This window comes from Ovis aries, chromosome X, assembly GCF_016772045.2.
Source record: "Ovis aries strain OAR_USU_Benz2616 breed Rambouillet chromosome X, ARS-UI_Ramb_v3.0, whole genome shotgun sequence".
NCBI classification, from domain to species: Eukaryota; Metazoa; Chordata; class Mammalia; order Artiodactyla; family Bovidae; genus Ovis; species Ovis aries.
Window position 1 is genome coordinate 51,940,499 of NC_056080.1, and position 22,732 is coordinate 51,963,230.

Here is a 22,732-nt window from a genome sequence, read left to right on the forward strand (position 1 = left end):
TTTATCTATACGTGTACATATACATATGTGTATACATGTATACACATATATATTCACACATATAAAACTAGAGCCAACACTAAAAAAAACTATACAAAATCTGAAGCTAAAAAATTTATATGGAAATTAAAGGTGAAATACAAAGTTGGAAGGCTGATACTTTCCAATTTCAAACTTACTACAAATGTACAGTAACAGACAGTGTGATACTGTCATAAAGACAGACATATAGATCAATGGAATAGAATTCAAAGTTCAGAAATAAACCAACATATGGTCTATGCTGCTGCTGCTAAGTCGCTTCAGTCATGTCTGACTGTGCGATCCCATAGATTGCAGCCCACCAGGCTCCCCCATCCCTGGGAGTCTCTAGGCAAGAATACTGGAGTGGGTTGCCATTTCCTTCTCCAATGCATGAAAGTGAAAAGTCAAAGTGAAGTCGCTCAGTTGTGTCCGACTCTTCGCGACCCCACGGACTGCAGCCTACCAGGCTCCTCCGTCCATGGGATTTTCCAGGCAAGAGTACTGGAGTGGGGTGCCATTGCCTTCTCCAACTAATTCACTAGTTTAGTATGCAATAAAATAACAGAGGCTTTGAATAAGTTAAACTGGCTAGTAACAACTAATTAGTTTTCTTCAGTGATCACTGTTCTTCTACATAGGCAGGATAATTAATTCACAGATAGTCTTTCTGGTCTATCTTCAACTATTCTTATACTACATATAATCAATTAGGGATATCTTTTTACAGATATATGAAGAGAACACAGGTAGCTTTACATAAGTTGAGTTTGTTAAATCTATTTGTTATGACAAGGGATTTCTGACACAAAAATTGCTCACTGCACACTGAACCCCAGAGAAGTGATGAAACAAGACAGCTGATGTTAGGAGGTATATGGGAGTGGGGTAGGGTGAGAAGTCATGGATAAATTAAAAACTGGCAAGTATCTGCTGAAGCAGAGCCACTTTTTAGGGGGCATAAGAAAAACTGATTAGTCACCATTTTGGTCTCTCTAGAGAAATCTATTTGTTGTTAAGAACTTAAGACCATTTACTACCATTCATGCTGCAAAAGGTAGTAGTCACACTATTTCAAAAGGATCCTAAAAACTGTAGTGCGAAAGAAATCTAAGAAAATAAATAATTACAAAACCATCAACATTTTTCAAAGAAATGTGCTCAAAACAGTGACTTTTACAAAAAATGTGAATTTGTTTTAAATGCAAAAAGAATTCTCTCTATGAAAGATCAAAGACTCATTTCACAGATAACTTATACTACATTAATGACTTGATTAACAGTGTACAAATAAGGGTCATGGACTTTTTAAATTAGGTCTGAGCAATCAATATAAATACTGATGGGGGAGTGTTTTGTATAGTCAACTGAATTTTGACAAAAGTGTCAAGACAATTCAATGGGGAAAGAATGGTCTTTTCAAATTGTTCCAGGACATATGGATATCCACACGCAAAGGAATGAAATTGGACCCATATCTCACACCATACACAAAAATTAAATTGAAATGGATGAAAGGCATAAATGTAAGAACGAAGAAGAAAACACAGGTGTTACTCTTCATAACTCTGAATTAGGCAACGGTATCTTAGATATAATACCAAGTACAAGCAAAGAAAAAAATAGATAAACTGGATTTTTGTGCTTCACAGACCAATAGCAAGAAAGTGAAGAGATAATCCCGAGAATAAGTGAAAGTATTTGCAAATCATACATCTGATAAAAGTCTAATCCAAAATACATAAAGAATTCTTACAATTCAACAATAGAAAGATAAATTACCTAATTAAAGAATGGGCAAAAGTTTTGAATAGATATTTCTTTAAAAAAATATATAAACATCCAATAAGCACATGGAAAAATGTTTAAAATCAATAGCCATTAAAGAAACACAAAATAAAAATCTCAGTGAGCTACTACTTCACACCACCAGAATGGTTATAATCATAAAGATAAGCAAAAACAAGTGTTGGGAAGGATGTGGAAAAACTGAGATCCTCATAAATCACTGGTGGAAATGTAAAATGCAGCTGCTTTAAAAAATAGTTTGGCAATTCCTTAAGAAGTTAAACACAGAGTTACCATATGACTCAGCAATCCCTTTCCTAAGTAGATATACCCAAGATAACTGAAAATATAATATCTGTTAACACAATAACTTGTACATGAATGTTCATACCAGCACTATTCATAATAGGCAAAAGGCGAAAAAAACCCAGATGTCTATAAAATGATGAATGGATAAACAAAATGTGGTGTATCCTTACAAATGGAGTACTTTTCAGCCATTTAAAGAATGAAGTATTGATAAATGCTATAACATGGATGAACCTTGATATGCTGGATGACAGAATCCAGACATAAAAGACCACACACTGCATGATTCCATTTACATGAACTATTCAGAAAAGGAAAATTCATATACAAAGAAAAGTACAAAAGTAGCTGATAGGGGCTGGCGAGGAGAAGGAATGGGGAGTGACTGCTAATAGGTACAAGGTTTCTTTTTTTTTTAAGTGATGAAAACTTTCTGGTATTAGTGCTGATGCTTGTACAACTTGATGAAAACCTGAATTGTACCCTTTAACAATACGGTAATTTTAATGGTATGTGCATTATATCTCAACTTTTTAGAAAGCACATTTAGGGGACTTTCCTGGTGGTCCAGTGGCTAAGACTCTGTGCTCCCACTGCTGGGGGCCTGGGCTGATCCCCAGTCAGGAAACTACATCCCCACATGCCACAACTAAGACCCAGCACAGCCAAATAAATAAATAAATTTCTTTTAAAAAAGCACATCTAACAAAATGAAAACTACAACATATCAAAATATGTGACATAGCTAAATCAGTTCTGAGGGGGAAATTTATTGCACTAAATACATTAAAAGTGAAGAAAAATCTTAAGTCAATAATCTAAGCTATTGTCTCGAGACTGAAAAAAAGGAGAGCAAAATAAACCCAAAGTAAGCAGAAAGAAGGAAAAAAGATAAAAGCAGAAATCAATGAAATTGAAAACAGAAAGACTACATTGAAAATCACAATGAAACAACAGACGATTCTTTTAAACGTTCAACAAAATTGAAATTCACAGATTACTAACATCAAGAATGAAAAGAGGGTACACTAGAGACTTAGAAGATATCAAAAGAATAATAAGAAATACTATGAACAACTCTTCACATATAAATTTGACAACTTAGATAAGATGGGCCAATTGCTCCGAAAGCACAAACTATTACAACTCACCCAGCAAAAAATAACTTGAATAGCCTAATAAAGTTTAAGGAAATTGGATGTTAATTAAAATCTCTCCCAAAAGGAAAGCTCTAGGTCCGTGAGGCTGCAATAGAGAATGATACTGAACATTTTGAGAAAATTTAACACTAATTCTGAAATCAAGGAATTAAGAAATTAGATAGTCAAGAAAAATCTAAATAAATGGAGAGACACGCTGTGTTCATGGAAGATGCAACATACTAAAGATGTCAACTTTCCCCAAGTTGAGACAACTAGGTTTTTTCCCCCAAAATAGCCATACTCAGACCTCACTTCAGATCTATGAATTCATAATTCTAGGGGTAAAGCCTAGGCATTTATTGTTTCAGGGAAGAAAAAAAAAAACCTATCCCTACCCAGGTCATTCTGACTTATAGCTTACAATGCCAGTCTCTCCAGTCACTATCTCTAGAGTCATGGGGCTGAGAGTCCTGTTTTCTAACTGTCCACCAAGTTGACATCAGTTCAGTGCAAAAGAAGCCTATCAACTTCCTTCTGGACTTCCCCAAACAACCATACTGGTCACCACTTTGGTTACCATTTGATTTTTCCTGATGTGCAATTCTGAGTCTTTAACTGATATGAGAGGGGTATCTCACATTCAGGTCAAAACATTAGGGGAAGGGGTTGGTTCTGGTGCCACAAGTTCCCTTCGTCTTCCCACCTTCCTCAAACCCTCCCAGATGGGCCCAGGGAAGACCTGTAGGAATGAAAAGTGTCTGTCCTTGCTTCACAGAACACTTGTAGCACTTGTCCACCTGGTCCCCAAAGAACATCTCATTCTGGTTAGAGGAGCTGCTCCAGCACTCAAAGAGAGTCAGGTTGGCATTTGTTGGACGGATCAGGTAGAAGATCTTCTCACCCTGAAACAAAGATGGAAGGGCCAAAGACATCAAGGGTTTCCAGAAAAGACTTCCAGGATTCTCCAAAAGAATATTCTCTCATGTTCCAGGACCATGTAGTATGCTAGAATTCTTTCTGTCCAAGGATCATTTATATACAAATATGGAAAACTTCAAAAGTTCCTTTTCACTTTGTACTTTTAAGTTTCTATAAGACTAACAAAAACAATCTGGAAAGGGCATTTCAAACAAAATTGTCAACTTAAGTCAAATGTACACCAAAGGCTCTTGCAATACCAAATGAAAAATGTCCTCTACAGATGAGCAGATCAATACTGCCAGCCCCAGGAGAATTTAAGGCCACATTACTAATGAGAAGAAAATTGAATTTGCCTTTAAATGCCATTTGCAGAGACTGTTTCTTCTCACACCTGTAATCACAGCTAATAAAAGTTTAAAAGTTCAGTAATCGCCCAAGGACTTCTGGAAGATTATATGTTGCGTGATTATCTGTTGGAAGAACATTTTATTTCTTAATTATGCTTTGTCTGGATAATCACCACATAGGTAATTTAGCAGAAAAGAAAGAAAAACCCACTAGCACAAAAGTCTCCCCAACCCATAGCTTGATTAGTTTAATCAATATTTCATGACAATACATTTCAGTGTAGAAAAGCAACACTAGCAAATATCTACTGTACAACTGGAGAAATTTGAATCAGATCAGATTAGATAATAGTACTGTATCAATATTAATTTTGATTCCGATAACTATATTATGATGATATAAGAGAATACCTTTGTTTTTAAGAAATACACACTGAATTATTACAAGATAAATGGATATCATGTCTGAAAATACTTTCGAGTATTTCAGAAAAAAATATATATAAGATTATTTTATTATGTTTGCGTCAGAGAAAGAGAATATAATAAAATAGTAACATAGGAATTTGAGTGAAGGGCACACAGGAAATCTTCCTATTAGCAATTTTTCTGTAAAAATGAAACTATTTAAAAATTAAAATGTTAATGGGAGAAGAGATAGGGAGTTTGGGATCTCCTGCTATATTTAAAATGGATAACCAACAAGGTCCTAGTGTATAGCACAGGGAATTCTCAATGTTATATGGCAGCCTCAATCGGAGGGGAGTTTGGGAGAGAATGGATACATGTATACGTATAGCTGAGTCCATTTGCTGTCCACCTGAAACTATCACAACATTGTTAATGGGCTATACTCCAAAATAAAAAGTCAAAAAATAAAATAAACAGTTAAATATAACATTTGTATAACAGCAGTTTCATTTACACACTCCAATTTCTTCATGATAAACAACTAGTTCAGGATTTGTGATCATTTGGACAAGAGCTATATCCAAATTTCTGCTCTTTTCTTGGCATTTCTGATAAGAAAACTAAATAGCATGAACAGTGGTAGAAAACAAGTTATTTAAGAAATTTGTTTCAGTTCAGTTCAGTTGCTCAGTCATGTCCGACTCTTTGCGACCCCATGAATTGCAGCACGCCAGGCCCCCCTGTCCATCACCAACTCCCGGAGTTCACTCAGATGCACATACTGACAATCAATATGCTAATTACAAAACTGTAACAACCATGAAAAGGGAAGCTATAGGAAGGCTGACATTTAAAAAAAACATCTCAGACTTCCCTGATGGTCCAGTGGTTAAGAATCTGTCTACCAATGCAGGGGACACAGGTTTGATCCCTGATGCGGGAGGATTCCATATGTCTTGGGGCAGCTAAGCCTATGTGCCACAACTACAGAACTGCATTCTAGAGACTGCGAGCCACAACTACTGAGCCTGTATAACACAGCTACTGAAGCCCATGTGCCCTACAGCCCATGTTCTGCAACAAGAGAAGCCAGTGCAATGAGAAGCCCATGCACCACAACTAGAGAGTAGCCCCCACTTGCTGCAACTAGAGAAAGCCTATGTGCAACAATGAAGACCCAGTGCAACCAAAAAGAAAGAAATAAAAACTTTTTTAAAAAACCAAACAGCTCATACATGCTCTATCTTCAGTGGTGGCAGTCATGCAACTATTTATACAATTGTCAAAACTCATCAAACTATAAACTTAAAATCGATGAATGTCATAGTACAAAAATTATAATTCAATAAACTTGGGAGGAGGCGGAGTATCTCATGTTACCAGAAATTTCTGCAATAAATATGGACATTTCCATACCTAGAGGTAGGAGTACAGATTGGTTCAATTAACAGAGAAAATCTTACACATCTGTTATTTTTTAAAAAGTTAATCATCAAAACTATGAAGCAGAGACAACTTATACTGCATATCCACTCAATACCCAACCTTGATAAGAGCAGTTAAGTGTAAATGTTACCCAAATAGAATCTGGGATGCAGGTAAGGCCTTAGCAGCCTGTTTTATGCTACCACTTGAAACAAACAGGGAGGCCCAAGGCCTGGCTGTCTTCAGAAACCATACCCATTCTTACCTTGAGCACATGGTACCAGACCGAGGTGCCACCAAAGTCAATGTGAAAGTCTGTATAGCTATCCCGCACGCTCATGAGGCAGTACTTCTGCACATTGGGCCTCTCAAAGATACACTCCTCTGGCCACAAGTTCTCCACCCATGAGAGCTTCCGAACAATCTTGGGTGTCTCCACAAGGTTAGAAAGCCTATCAAGGAAGGGGTGGAGAGCAGATGTCAGCTGATTGGGAACTGAAGGTTGAAGCCAGTATAAAATGTCCCCCATCCTAGTGAGAATCAGGGAAGACAAAGAAGTTCTCTCCACAGAATCCCCAAGAGCACACAGTACACTTATTTTTATAAGACAAGTCAGCATTCTCTTTCCACTCAGCTATGGAAGTTCCAAGTCCCAGCTCCACAGCCATCCCCAGTCAAAGGTGATCATTTCCTCCACTGAATGTTCAGAATCTCCACACCCAGGCCCACTCACTTGGCATGTGGTGTTTAACAGTACTGTACTGTCCCTATCTCACAGTTTCTTCTTTATGAAGATCAAGTAGAGAAACCTATCAGAGCTCAGTTCCAGGTAAAGAAGTGTTTACCTGGGACAGTGGAGCTATCCTGGGAGTTAAACAGTGACCATGCCACAATCTACATACCAGAAAAAAAGGTCTAAGGAAGCTGTCCTGGATCTTAAAAGAGACAAAAATTAATTAAAACAGCCACTGAATAATCTATCCAATGCTAGAAACTGTAAAGGAGAAACATGATTTGGTTGTTATAATGTGAGCAACTACCCTAGAAAGTATAAACCAGCTCCCCATGCCAAAGGAAGAAACCACCCGAAGGAAGGGAGAGGAACACTAATACATACTCAGTATATACAAGTCCTAGGTACTCTGTGATGCTTTTTACTTACCCCTGCCCCTCTTACCTGGTATCAGAGAATTCCAAACTAATAACATTGAGGACTTTCTCCCTCTTCCCGCTATAATAATATTTCACAAAATCACCAAGCTTCATCTTGCAGTCGGCCTGGCGGGCCACATCAATCACATCAATTTCTTTGTCAGAACCTGGAATAAAGAGACAGGCTCTGTACCAAGTGGCCTCAGGGACCAGGGAACACTCATCCCCTAATCAGTTCCTAGAGTGACCTTACACTGAAAACTTCTCTCAATGTATTTATCTACACATATATGGGAAGTGGGGGATTCCCTGGTGGCTCAGATGGCAGAGAGTCTGCCTGCAATGCAGAAGATCCGGGTTCAATCCCTGGGTCAGAAAGATCCCCTGGAGAAGGAAATGGCAACATACTCTAGTATTCTTGCCTGGAAACTCCCATGGATGGAAGAGCCTGGCAGGCTACAGTCCATGGGGTCGCAAAGAGTCGGACACATATAGGAAGTGGGGGTAGGTATTTCTCACACTCTCCTTAGACCTATGTGCCAGGTCCAGACATGCTAGGGCAACAGAAATGCTTGACACACGGTCTCACAGTACAATCCATCTGCCTGGGTCCTGCTTCCTCACTTCTCTTCCTCTCCCCTAAAACTCATCTCCAGAATACAACTAGCATATGAGGGCAAAAGTCAAAGGCTTTCTCATTTCAACAGAGTACAGAGAGGTCAAAACAATCTTTGGAATTCCCCAGGTAAAAGATGGGGCTCAGCCTGGAGTTTGTGGTCTATTAGGAGGAAAAGGCAGAGAAGGCAATGGCACCCCACTCCAGTACTCTTGCCTGGAAAATCCCATGGATGGAGGAGCCTGGTAGGCTGCAGTCCATGGGGTCGCTAAGAGTCAGACACGACTGAGCGACTTGACTTTGACTTTTCACTTTCATGCATTGGAGAAGGAAATGGCAACCCACTCCAGTGTTCTTGCCTGGAGAATCCCAGGGATGGGGGAGCCTGGTGGGCTGACGTCTATGGGGTCACACAGAGTTGTACATGACTGAAGTGACTTAGCAGCAGTGGGAGGAAGAGGCAGAGAAGGCAATGGCACCCCACTCCAGTACTCTTGCCTGGAAAATTCCATGGATGGAGGAGCCTGGTAGGCTACAGTCCAGGGGTCGCTAAGAGTCGGACACAACTGAGCAACTTCACTTTCACTTTTCACTCTTATGCATTGGAGAAGGAAATGGCAACCCACTCCAGTGTTCTTGCCTGGAGAATCCCAGGGATGGTGGAGCCTGGTGGGCTGCCATCTATGGGGTCACATAGAGTCAGACATGACTGAAACGACTTAGCAGCAGCAGCAGCAGGAGAAAAAGGAAAAAAGACCAGGATTTTGGTTCTAGCTTTGCCTAAGAATGACTCTGGGCAAGGTACATTACCTTAGATTTCCAAGATGGCTAGAAAAGAAATGAAAACTGGAAGGGAAGGGTCATATGTTTTGATGGGACTGAACAATGTCACAGTTAAGAGGGTCTGTGGTGCTTACCAACATAGTGTTCCACATCCCTCACAGTGAATGATGGTGAGGGCAACGTCATCCCCAATCCATCTTTCTTCAAGACCAGGATGGGCACACTGAAGCTATTCTCTTCCAGGAATTCCACAGTCAGCTGACTTCCAGTGGGCTTCAGAATCACTTCATCTGAACTGTGGGCCACACAAGAGAAAGCATGAACCCTACAAGCTCTGCTACTGAAGGTCTCACTGGATGCTTTCACTCACCAAAGGTGTGGGGTCTTCCTGAGGGGACCTAGTGTGGGCTGGCAACTAATGAGTGGCATAAACTTCACATCCCAGCTAAGAAATGACCTATCGAAGGCAAGAAGCCAGGCCACTGGCAGAGGTGGGAAGTTAAATCCAGGATATCCTGTCAATATGATGCTCTTCTCTAGATGACAAAGGAACAAATCAGTCAACCACCTGCCCCAGAAGAAAAGATGTATCAGACAAGTTTAGCTGATTTACACTAACCCAGAGCAGCACCTTGGGCTTCCCCGGTAGTTCAGCTGGAGAAGGGATAGGCTACCCACTCCAGTATTCTTTGGCTTCCCTGGTGGCTCAGCTAATAAGGAATCCACCTACATTGTGGGAGACCTGGGTTTGATCCCTAAGTTAGGAAGATCTCCTGGAGAAGGGAACAGCTACTCCCTCCAATATTCTGGCCTGGAGAATTCCATGGACTGTACAGTCCATGGGGTCACAAAGAGTCAGACATGACTGAGTGACTTTCACTTTCAGAGAAGTACTACCAAATTTAAAAATACTGGAAAATAGAGAAAAGACTGATTTAGAAAACAAAAACAATTTTTATAACTACTCTCTTGACATACATAGTTAACTAGAAAACAGGGGTTTCTGGTTTTCTTAAAATCATGTTGGAGAAAAAGCTGGGCTATTTGACAAATTGTGTTGGGATAAACATCTGGAAAAATATTAAGATCAATGTCTGGCTCATTATTTACATAATTCTAGATGGAACAAAGATTAAATTAGAAAAAAATAAAGCCACAGGGTAGAAAAAATTATGGAAAAGACAAGGCCCAGTAGCCATTAAAAATAGTAATAAGTAAATTAAACTACCTAAAATTTAAAATTTTCTGCATGGAAAGCTACTACAAATCAACAAGAAATAGGCAGTAACCCAACAGAAAAACTGTCAAACAATGTAAGCAGATAGTTAACAGAGAAGAAAAATAAAGATGACTTATAAATGCATCATAATATACATGCTTCCTTAATCACTAAAGAAATCCACATGGAAACAGTGAAATCTCATTTTTTATCTTATCAGAAAGGCAAAATAGTTTGATAATAAATAGTGTTAGCCAGGATAATAGGGAAATAGGCACCCTCACACATTGTTTAGTGGGAGTATGAAATGATGTGGTCACATCAGAAACAACCTAGCAATATCTATAAACATGTTTAAAGCACATACCCTTTAACCTAGCAGTTTTACTTTTAGGTAGTAAATCTACACATACACTCACTCACATATGCAAACACTTAAGTACAAAGACATTAATTGCAGCATTCTTTTCCTAATAGCAAAATACTAGAATCAATTTAAATGTTTATCAAGAGGACTGCTTAAATAAACTATACATTCATACAATGGAGTTCTAAATATCCATGAAAAGGAATGAGGAACATTGGTATATGCTGTTATGGATTGATCTCTAAGATATAGAATTTATATTTTTTAAAAAGCAAGATATAGAACAGTAAGTATTTCTATTTGTGTTTTTTAATTTTAAAAAAGGGGAAACACACATTCATATATGTTTGTATAAACAAAAACTATTTCTGAAAGAATGCACAAGAAATTGGTTGACTTTGGAGACAGGACCTGAGGGGGTAGAGTAAAAACGAAACTCATTGCCTTTAAATAAAACAAATATTAAATTGAAGAAACACTTATAATCCTAAATAACACTTCATTTACAGGAGAGCTGAAAATGGTCAAATGAATTAAAAACTAAGCAAAAGACAGTGCTTTCTTCGTTAATTTTTCTAACTCATTATTTTTGTTCAAGTAGTTTATTTCAATAAGCCAATCTTAATTTTTTAAGGAAATAAATATTTTCTTGATTGTAAAAGAAATACATGACTACTCAAAAAAAATTTTTCCAGAGAGTTTCCACTTCTCTACAATGCAAGAATTAAACTTTCTAGTTTTTAAGACTCTTTCTAGTTATAGCATTCCCTAGGTACATGTAAATATCCTCTCCTGACTGAGGCAAAAACTGCCTCTCTATCTACTCATAGTTTCTACAAGTAGACCTTAATGTACTCTGTACATCAAATGAAACTCTAACAATGTTTCTCAGAAACTGACTAAAACAGATCTCCCCACAAAGGGAACTCAGAGCCCTGCAGACATCACCAAATGATGGAGGTACCTAGTGGGACAGCCAGTGGAAAAGCTGAGAAGAGATGGGTCCCAGCTTCCCAGAGCAGTAGTGTTCACTGGCCCGTGGAGTAGGGGGTCCTCACCTGTCAAAGGTCCTACTCCGGAGCTCTCGAATGAATGTAGGGCTTCCCGTCTTCACTGGCTTCCCCTTGTGTGTATCATGGCCTTTTGAAGATACACGGCGTTTTTTCACTAAGCCAGAAAAAGACAAGAGACTGAGTCAAAATGGCTACAGGCTATGGTTCTAAAAGTAAAAGCCTCAGCAGATCCTGCTTCTCTTCCAATCTAACAACCTATTGGAGCATCTGGAGTCAAGGAAGCCCTCATGGACTCAGAAAAGCACTTGGAGAGGATAGGTGCTTCCTTTGGGGAATCCCTAAATAAGGGAGGGAGGTGAAACTACATTTCTGCCCTCTCAGTGGAGCAGCTGCTGGCCTGCAGGACCTACATAAGCTTCTCCTATTTCTCAAGGGAGACAAATCTGAAGAACTCAGGCGAAGGCAATTTCCCTTCCAAGCTTCCTTTGCTTTGTCTCTTTGGATTGCCTTCTCTTTAAAATCCCAAGATCTACTTACTAATGGAGGGCCCATGTAAGACCTCACAATTGGGGCAGTGGTAGAGGTCAATGTCAGCAGCCTTCTCCTCTTCAACACCAACACAACTAGAAAAGAGAAAATCAGCCAATGTTTGTGGAAATGTTATTTTTCATAAGGTCTAGAACTGTGTTGTTCAATACATAATTAAGTAAAATTTTAAATGCAGTTCCTCCATCACTCTAGGAACATTTCAAGTGCTCAATAGCTACATGTGGTTACCATATTGGGCAGATTATCAAACTGTTTTGTCAATGCAAAAAGTTCTATTGCACCACAATGGTCTAAAATAATTATGACAGACCTAAAAATGTAGACAATAAAGCTTCATTAAGACTCAGAATGGTCAAAGCTGGAAGAGACTCTAGAGCAGTGCTGTATGACAGAAATATAATGTGAGTCAAATACATAATTTTAAATGTTCTAATAGCCCCATTAAAAGGTAAAAAGAAACAAGTGAAATTAATTTTATTAATAATTTAATAATATTTTATTTAACCACTATATCTAAAATATTATGCCTATATAAAATCAAACATTTAAACTTTATTGCTGCTGCTGCTAAGTTGCGTCAGTTGTGTCCAACTCTGTGTGACACCATAGACGTCAGCCCACCAGGCTCCACTGTCCCTGGGATTCTCCAGGCAAGAATTCTGGAGTGGTTTGCCATTTCCTTCTCCAGTGCATGAAAGTGGAAAGTGAAAGTGAAGTCGCTCAATCATGTCTGACTCTTCGCGACCCATGGACTGCAGCATACCAGGCTCCTCTGTCCATGGGATTTCCCAGGCAAGAGTACTGGAGTGTGCTGCCATTGCCTTCTTCTTAACTTTATTGAGCAATTTATTAAATGAAGAGGAATGAAAACAGTGGTTCCCTCTCAGTGAAGGATTATGGTAACCATTTTTTCTTCCTTATCTGTTTTTCCTAATTTTCTACAATGAGCACACATTATTAATTTCATATTATAATATCTGAGAAAAACATAATTTTGAAAATCTGAGTTTACATGTATGTGAGCTAGTAATCTCACAAAATGTAAACCCTTCCTCACCAAAGAAGTCATCAGCAGCCCTCTAAAAATCTTCTGGCTAAGATCTAACTCTTAAAAATCTTTGGTCAGCCACACAGAACAGGGTACATAAAAATAAGGCAGAGCTCCAACCATTTTGGTTCAAGACCATGCTCATGAACTGACTTCCTGGGATCAGGACGCCACCACCTTCCCCATGGCTAACCTTGTAAATCTGTTGCAGATCAATAAATTGGGGACATTTTATTTCATAAAAGCATTAGTCCATTACAGATTGGAAATTTAAAAAATACCCTGGTCCTTCACCTCAGAAAGTCTCAGAAGCACTGTGTTAGAACTTGGTCAGGTAGAAGCTGCACATTCTCCCAGACCCTTACAACTCAGGGCTGGGCTGGGGGTGGACGTCCCCCTCACTTTCCAGTGAGATTCTGAAATCATCTCTTCTCTATCCTTGTATAAGATCTCCTACTCTTCTGAGTTTCATATCATTCATCCATACCTCTTCCCACTCTTCTTCACTGTCAGCTACTTATCTCCCAAACATACCTTTTTCATTCATTGAAGAACCTGCTCACAGATTCCTCTCCATCTCAAGTCCTGCCAACCTCTCACATGATATAATCAAGGATATAGAAGCCTAACATCTCAGCCTCTTAGCACATTGACCTTCTCATCTTCAGAGATTCCACTCCAATTTCAGCTGCCAGTTCTCATGGCCATCCCCCAAAACCCTATCAATACTTGCAACTGCTCCACCTCTGGAATACAAAATGCACACATCACTCTCTGACCACAAGGTCATCCATCCAGCTCTCATTCTTTACACCTGTTCTTTGCCCTCAAAATCTGTTGATTCTACTTTTCACCTGTTCAACTACTATTGCCTTCACCCTTCTTCCCTATCTAGTTTATAGATTCCATCATTCCTCACTTCAACCATTCTCTTACAGATACCCTCAACTCACTTGCCCCACTGCCTTTACATCACTCCCATGTGCAAATCCAAGCCCTGGCTCAATCCACTGAACAACTGGACATGGCTAGAAGAAAAAAAATCATTCAATGAATTGGTGCCACAATAAACTGAGTGTCCAAAATATCTAAGCCATAGAATAATCAACACAACACTGAAGGAGAAGAACAATGTTGGAAGACTGATGCTACCTGACTCAAACACTTATTGTAAAGCTACAGTAATCAGGACTTCCCTGGCGATCCAGCAGTAAAGACTCTGTGCTTCCAATGCAGGGGTAGCAGGTTCAATTCTTGATCAGGGAACTGAGATCCTACATGCTGCATGGTGCGGCAAAAATTTTAAAAAGCTACAATAATCAAGACAGTGTGGCACTGATGGAAGAATAATCAGATCAATAGAACAGGACAGAGTGCCCAGAAATAGATCAACAGAAATATAGTCAACTGATCTTTGATAAAGGAGCAAAGGTAATACAATGTGGCAAAGACAGTCTTTCAACAAATGGTGCCAGAACAACTGAACATGCAAACAAATGAAATCACACACAGACCTTATACTCATCACAAAAAGAACTCAAAATCGATCACAGGCCGAAATACAAAATGTAAAGCTAAAAAACTTCTAGAAGATAACATAGGAGAGAATCTAGATAACTTTAAGTTTGGCAATGACTTTTTAGATGTAATACCAAAGGCACAGTCCGTGAAAAATGAGAATTGATAAGCCAGACTTCATTAAAATGAAAACCCTCTCTATGAAAGGTAGATAATGAAAAGATAAGCCAAAGACTGAGAGTAAATATTTGCAAAGGACATATCTAATAAAGGACTGTTATCCAAAATACACAAAGAACTCTTAAAACTCAACAGTAAGAAAATGAACAACCCGATTAAAAATGGGCATAAGATCTGAACAAATACCTCACCAAAGAAGATGTACAGATAGCAAATAAGTATATGAAAAGGTGTTCCACTTCATCTATCAATAGGACAATACAAATTAAAACAATGAGATATCACTATACACCTATCAGAATAGCCAAAATTCAGAACACTGACAGCACCAAATGTTGGCAAGGAGGTCGAACAACAGGAATTCTCATCCTTTGCAGGTGGGAATGCAAAACACAGCCACTTTAGAATACAATTTGGCAGTTTCTTACAAAACCAACTGCATTCTCTGGCATTTACTCAAAGTAACTGAAAACTATGTCCACACAGAAATCTGCACACAGATGTTTATGGCCACTTCATTCACAATTGCCAAAATTTGGATGCAACCAAGATGCCCTTCAGTAGGTGAATGGATAAAATGTGGTACATTCAGACAACTGAATATTATTCAGCACTGAAAAAAAATAAAGAGAGCTATCAAGCCATGAATAGATATGAAAGAAACTGAAAGAATGCCATCAGGCTACATATTTTATGATTCCAACTACATGACATTCTGGAAAAGGCAAAGCAATGGGGACAGTAAAAAGATCAGTAGTTGCCAGGGGATGGCAGGAAAAGAGAGATGAATAGGCGGAGCACATAGAATTTTTAGAGCAGTGAAATTATTCTGCTACTAAAACAATATAATTGTGGGTACAAGTCATTATACATTTGCCCAAAACCCACAGAATGTATAATACCAAGGAGTAAATCTTGATGTAAACTATGGATTTGGGGTGTAACTCATGTGTCAACATAGGTTCATCTACTTTAACAAACATACCACTCTGGTGGTGGGAGATGTTGCTAATGGGGGAGGCTATGCATGTGCAGGCAGGAGGCAAATGGGTAATCTCTGTACCTTCCACTCAATTTGGCTGTGAACCTAAAACTACTCTAAAAAATAAAGCCTATTTAAAAAACAATCTGGGTAATGCTGTCTGATAATTCTCCTGTATTTCCCTGCTCAGTTCTCTCCTCCATTATCCACAGTGGCTATTTCAAATCTCTGACCCCACTTCTTCTTTTCTTGAAACAAATGACCTTGCCTCCGACTTCTTAGATAAAATGAAGTAAACAGAGGGGAACTACCTCAACTTCCCACACCAAATCCACCTCCTTCTACACCCTTCTTTCCCTCCTGCCACAACAAAAGAACTCTCTCCTTCTTTGTAAAGTCAGCTTTTCTACCCGGGTCACATTTTTACCTTCTCAATAAATTATCTTTTCTTTCCTCTCCCTCTTCACCTTCTCCTTCATAATAGCATTTAAACTAGCTCACTAATCTTTACAGATATAAAAAAGACAACACCCTCCCTCCTGTCTGCCCTTCTCTGTCACTTCAAAGCTAAATATCTTCTTTGTTTAACCTATGCAGCTTCACAATGACTTTTATTTAAATAAGTATCAATTATACATTTTATGAAACTCAAAAGGTACAGAAGTGTTTTACAGTGAAAAGTCTCCCGTCTGGGACTTCCCTGATGGTCCAGTAGTTAAGACTTTATCTTCCAGTGCAGGGGGTGAGGGTTCAATCCCTGGTTGGGGAACTAACACCCTGCTTGTCTTGTGGCAAAAAAAAAAAACCCCAAAAACCATAAAACCATAAAACAGAAACAACATTGTAACATTGTAACAAATTCAATAAAGACGGTAAAAATGGTCCACATCAAAAAAAAATCTTTTTTAAAAAAGTCTCCCTCCTATTCCTAGCCAACTGGTAGTATCCAGAGACTTTCCACAGGGACCAAACCAATAAAAAGAATTTTTTCAGGTTGCTGTGTACACTTTCTCACCCACTGCTGCAGTCTGATTTTAGTCTTCTTGTTGTTCAGTAGCTAAGTCATGTCTGACTCTTTGTGATCCTATGGACTGCAGCATGCCATGCTTCCATGTCCTTCACTATCTCCCAGAGTTTGCTCAAACTCATGTCCATTGATTCAGTGATGCCATCCAACCATCTCATCCTCTGTCATCCCCTTGTCCTCTTGCCATCAATCTTTCCCAGCATCAGGGTCTTTTCCAACGAGTCAGCTCTTTGCATCAGGTGGCCAATGTACTGGAGCTTCAGCTTCAGCATCAGTCCTTCCGATGAATATTCAGGATTGACTTCCTTTAGCATTGACTGATTTGATCTCTTTGCTGTCCAAGGGACACTCGAGAGTTTTTCCAGCACCACAGTTCGAAAGCAAAAACAGACCTCACTGATATCTTAACCTCCTTATTGATACATGCAATAAGTACTTCTCTTTTTTATCTCACTTGACCTAGCAGCATTATCACAGTACTGACCCTATGCTCTCTTTATTTGACTTCCATAATACCCCATTTGCCTGGGGTCCATTCCTCAAGCTAATATTTAATGAGCATCTGCCAGGCCCTGGTCTTGGTGCTGGAGAAACAAAGACACAGAACAAGCATACAAAAATCCCTGCCCTTAAGAAGCTGACATTCTTTTTAATAGACATGAGTTTGAGTAAACTCCAGGAGTTGGTGATGGACAGGGAGGCCTGCTGTGCTGCAGTCCACAGGGTTGCAAACAGTGGGACACCACTGAGCGACTGAACTGAACTGAAGGTCCAAAAGTGTTATATGGCGAAATAATTTTGCAAATTTTTTGATTTTGGACCTTAAACCAAAATTCACTAACTTTTTTGACTAGTTTGATAAAATTTTCAGCAGTGGTATGATTAGTACATTTTTTGTTTGTTTTTTAAAATAAATTTATTCATTTTAATTGCAGGCTAATTACTTTACAATATTGTAGTGGTTTTGTCATACATTGCCATGAATCAGCCACGGGTGTACATGTGTTCCCCATCCTGAACCCCTCTCCCACCTCCCTCCCAGTCCCATCCCTCTGGGTCATCCCAATGCACCAGCCCCGAGCACCCTGTCCCAGGCATCGAACCTGGACTGGCAATCCATTTCACATATGATAATATATATGTTTCACTGCCATTCTCCCAAATCATAAAAAGACTGTTCTATACATCTGTGTCTCTTTTGCTGTCTCGCATATAGGGTTATCGTTACTATCTTTCTAAATTCCATATATATGCATTAGTATACTGTATTGATGTTTTTCTTTCTGGCTTACTTCCAGTTTCATCTACCTCATTAGAACTGATCCAAATGTATTCTTTTAGAAGCTGACATTCTAATGGTTGATGCAGACAAGAAACAAAGTAACTCAATATATCAGTGAAATATATTGTACCTTAGATAGTAAGAGGAGCTAAGTAGAAAAATAAAGCAGAAGGGGAATATGTATGCATGTGTATGCAAGTATACAGACACACACAGTGGGTTGGGGGGCGTCAAGAGGAATGACAGCGGTGCTGGAATTTTAGGTAGGGCAGCCAGGGAAGGTCTCACCAACAAAACAACTTTTGAATTGTTGTTTTGACCTGAAGGAAGTAAAGGAGCAAGCCATATGTATATAAGAGAAGAGCACTCCAATTAGAACAGCAAGTACAAAGGCCCTGTGGCAGGAGTCTGCCCAGATTATTAAGGAAACAGAGAAGAGCAGAGTGCAAGGGGGACAATAACAGGTTGGAAAGGCTCATGCAATAGGGTCCTGTTGGCCATCATAAAGAACTTTGGCTTTGCCTGAGTGAAAAACTGGGTGAAATCCACCAGAGGATTATGAGCAGGGATGTGATGTGATCTTAATTACATCTCTGGCTGCTCCTTCTGTTTCTCCGTGCACTCTTTTTCTCCTGTCCCCTTCTTAAATGTTGACATTTCTTAGGTCCTCTTGCCTGGGCACCCTTTTCTCATTTTTTCCTCGTTGGTTTCACTCACTCCCAAGGCTCCATGTGCCTTCTATGTACCTACAACTGCAAGCCAGATCTCTCTGGTGAGTTTCAGACTACTCCCTTGAAATGTCTCCTGGATATTTCTACTGGATAGCCCACTTACATAGCACTTCAAATTAACATGTCCAAATTCAACTTGTCTCCCTGCCTGTCCCTTAAACCTACTCCCTCTCTAAACTATCACCATAAGCTTACCAGGTGTTTAAGTCAGAAACTTGGCAGCCACTAATGACGTGCCTCTCATCTTTCTCCCTCCACTATACCCTTAGTAGGTATTCAAGCTCATGACGTTAAGACTTTAAGCCAAGATTGCTTGGGTTTGCATCCTAGCTAGTGCTTGTGCTTAGTGTGATTGCTCAGTTGTGTCCAACTGTTTGCAACCTCATGGACTGTAGCCCACCAGCCTCCTCTGTCCACAGGATTTCCCAGGCAAGAATACTGGAGTAAACTGTCATTTCCTTCTCTAGGGCATCTTTCCAATGCAGGGACTGAACCCATGTCTCCTGCATTGGCACTTAAGATTCTTTACGGCTGAGCCACCAGGGAAGCCCACATCCTAGCTAGACCTCCACTTAACTAGCTGTGAGATCTTAGGCGAGTTAACCTCTCTATGCCTCAGTTTCCTAGTCGGTAAGATGGGGATAAAAACTGTTTTGTGTATCATAAAGCTTCTCTCAAAAGTAAATGAGTTAATTTTATATAGTGTTTAGAACAGTGCCTTGTACAGGCCAAGTGCTCTGTATATGATGCTATTATCATCCAAGTTATCACCATGTCCTAATTGGCTATCAATTGCCCTTCTACTAGTGTCCTGTCCACTAGATAGTCCTGTCATCCTCACAGCCCCTGCCCTAATTCATGCCACTATTATCTCTAACTGGGATTATTGTCCTGCCTTCCTAAATGGGCTCCTGGCCTCTACTCTGTCCTCACCCAAATGGCCAGCCACACTGCAGCCAAAAGTGATCATTTTTAAATGCAAATTTGATCCTGTCAATGCTTCTCAAACCCACCACATGCTTTCTATTTTTGTTAAGGTAAAGTATAAACTTCTCATGGCCTAAAAGGCCCCACCATTTGCCCTTCACACACAGCATCAGCTATATATAATTTGTGGGGCTAGTGCAAATGAAAATCAGGGCCTCCCTGCTGACAAACGAACAAAGCTTTTTCCTCTCTTCCATGATTTCTCTCTCAAACTTGTCATGGGGCTTTTTATTTGCTAATTCCTGTCATGTTCCCTTGGGCATGGGACTATTCAAAGGACAAGCACAGGCCCTCACAGGCACTCAGAGTGCAGGACCCATGCACCTGACCCTGACTCTCCAGGAACTGCACCCAAGCCTGGTGATACAGGCAGCCAGCTGAGAATCTGTTCAGGGAGGCAGGGAAGCAGCAAGAAGTAGGACCACAGGTGAGCTGAAGCTCCAGGTCTCCAGGACAAACTACACTATCCCATTGAACCTCACATACAAAACACAAATTCAAAGGTAAAATTATTAAGAATTTCAAGACAACAATCACATAGCATTAAACCTCAAGCATGGGCATGGGGCCCCCTTTCAAATATGAGGCTGTGTGTGACTACAGTTGTCACACATGCCATGAAGCCAGCCTTGCTCTAAAAACCCAGCTGAACTCTCAGTGCCAAGCTCTTTCTGGTCTCTGGCACTCATCACACATGGCTCCTTATGCCCAGAACATTCCTTCTCTTTCTCTTCCCTACTCCCATGCCACCCACCCCTCACCAACTATTCTTATTTCAGCACCCACCCTACAGACTTGCAATTGCCCATTTACTTGCTATCTGCCTCTACTACATACAGCAGACAGCATCTCTTGTTCACCCCAAGTCCTCACCTTATCCATCTCCCAAGTCAGCTTATTATTCAATCCAATTCATTGGGCTAGACAACATCTCACATCAGACTTCTGGCTGCACTGTCTCAATAATTATCACCTGGACCAAGGTTTCTAAATGCTGTTTTGCTTCCCTAGTGAGGAGGACAATTATTACAGCACCAGGTCTCAAGATTAAAATGAATCATTCCCAATATGTACCACAGAGCTCGGCACATGGTAGGTACTCAGTATTTGGATATAAGTTGGTGCACAAATTCAATAAACATTGATTGAAAATAGCTACTGCCCTCATGGACTGGACATTCTAGAGGGGTGGTGAAAAACAGTTTCATAAGTGCTATAAAATAAATAAAGCAGGGTAAGGGGATGGTCCAACCAGTCCATTCTGAAGGAGATCAGCCCTGGGATTTCTTTTGGAAGGAATGATGCTGAAGCTGAAACTTCAGTACTTTGGCCACCCATGTGAAGAGCTGACTCATTGAAAAAGACTCTGATGCTGGGAAAGACTGGGGGCAGGAGGAGAAGGGGACAACAGAGGATGAGATGGCTGGATGGCATCACTGACTCGATGGATGCGAGTCTGAGTGAACTCCAGGAGTTGGTGATGGACAGGGAGGCCTTATGTGCTGTGATTCATGGGGTCGCAAAGAGTCGGACATGACTGAGTGACTGAACTGAACTGAACTGAAGGGGATGGTGAGTGAATCTGAAGTCTTCATAAAAGGAATTGAGGAGAAAAGTGAGCTATGAATATATTATCACATTTAACCTCCACAACAAACCAGGGCATCTGTACAGTACTCAGAAGCACAGAGTTTAAAAGTACAAACTTGGGAGCAAAACTGCCTGGGTTTAACTCTCACCTCTGCCACTTACTAATTGTGTGAACTTACGCAGTTTACTTAACTTTGGTGTGCCTCAGCATCTATAACATAAGAATATTAATAGTACCCCACCTCATAGGGTTGTTAGGCTTAAATGAGCTCAAGTAGGTAAAGAAACCGAGAGTACTTGGCACATCATTATTAATATTATTCTAACTTAACAGATGAGAAATCTGAGTGGCTAAGTAACTTGTTGGTCATTACAAAACTAATAAATAAAAGAGCAGGATAAAAATCTGGATCCGTTTGACTCCACTATACCACTATAATATATATCAGAATATAATGTAGGGTTATTAGAGTACAAGTGCTATGAGAATACAAAAGTGGGCATTTAACGCTTCTAGGGTTTGGAACTAAGATGGGGACTAAGGGCTGGAGAAGCTTAAGAGGTAACAATATTGCTCAGGATCCTGTCTAGCTTCTTATGTGCTCAAGCTCTGCTCTCTGAGGATGTCCAAAGAGCCAAGTGCTGTCACCACCTATGCCTGCAAAAACAATATCTTCTTTCATCAATAAAGAGGAAAAAGAAAATATTTTACTTTTCTTCATTATTCAAAAACTATCAGAAAATCCAAGTCAAATTCTGGTTCCTGCTACAATCTTGATCAGGTCAAGCACAATCTATAAAAACAGGGATGATCCATCCCCAGATGTTGAGGCACCCACCATTCATACCAATTCCCTCTGCCTCCAAGCACATAGAACTGGAGGAGTACAAAGAACATTGAGCAAGTTTCAGTGTACCAGGGAAGTTTCTTTTCTGGTCTACCCAGTCTTTGGCACATAACTCTGCCAATAACAGGTTTCACTAAATTCTGGATGTACCAAAAGAACTATTCTATATGCACTGACATGCACACAAACAAGGTGTCACCTCATCTCCCCAAAAAACCCACGCAAACAAAAAAGCCTTTTGTGACCCCTTCTGTTATTGCCTTATTACTCTGTTCCCCTGTATATCAAAGCCCTTCAAAACAAAAACTTGAGTCCTTTCACACAGCATATCCTGTATCAATATATACTCAAAATCTAATCACTTCTCATCAACACTGACTCTGGTCCAAATCACCATTACCTAATTAGATGAATATTTTCTCAAATATTAGGGCACATCAGAAACACCTGGAAAACTTCTTAAGACCGATTCCTAG

At 39.8% G+C, this 22,732-nt stretch overlaps 1 protein-coding gene across 6 annotated transcripts in view; it reads right to left on the bottom strand.

Annotated features, from left to right (window-relative positions):
- PHF8 (PHD finger protein 8) overlaps window positions 1-22,732 on the bottom strand; it is a 106,745-nt gene that overhangs the window by 54,459 nt on the left and 29,554 nt on the right. For all 6 annotated transcript variants that reach the window (XM_060407813.1, XM_042242187.1, XM_042242186.1 and 3 more), the window contains exons 3-8: window positions 12,052-12,137; window positions 11,560-11,668; window positions 9,050-9,210; window positions 7,542-7,683; window positions 6,630-6,816; window positions 4,000-4,162 (exon numbers count right to left, since the gene is read on the bottom strand). In XM_060407813.1, coding sequence (XP_060263796.1) covers window positions 4,000-4,162; window positions 6,630-6,816; window positions 7,542-7,683; window positions 9,050-9,210; window positions 11,560-11,668; window positions 12,052-12,137 — 848 coding nt within the window. The remainder of the gene's footprint in view (window positions 1-3,999; window positions 4,163-6,629; window positions 6,817-7,541; window positions 7,684-9,049; window positions 9,211-11,559; window positions 11,669-12,051; window positions 12,138-22,732) is intronic.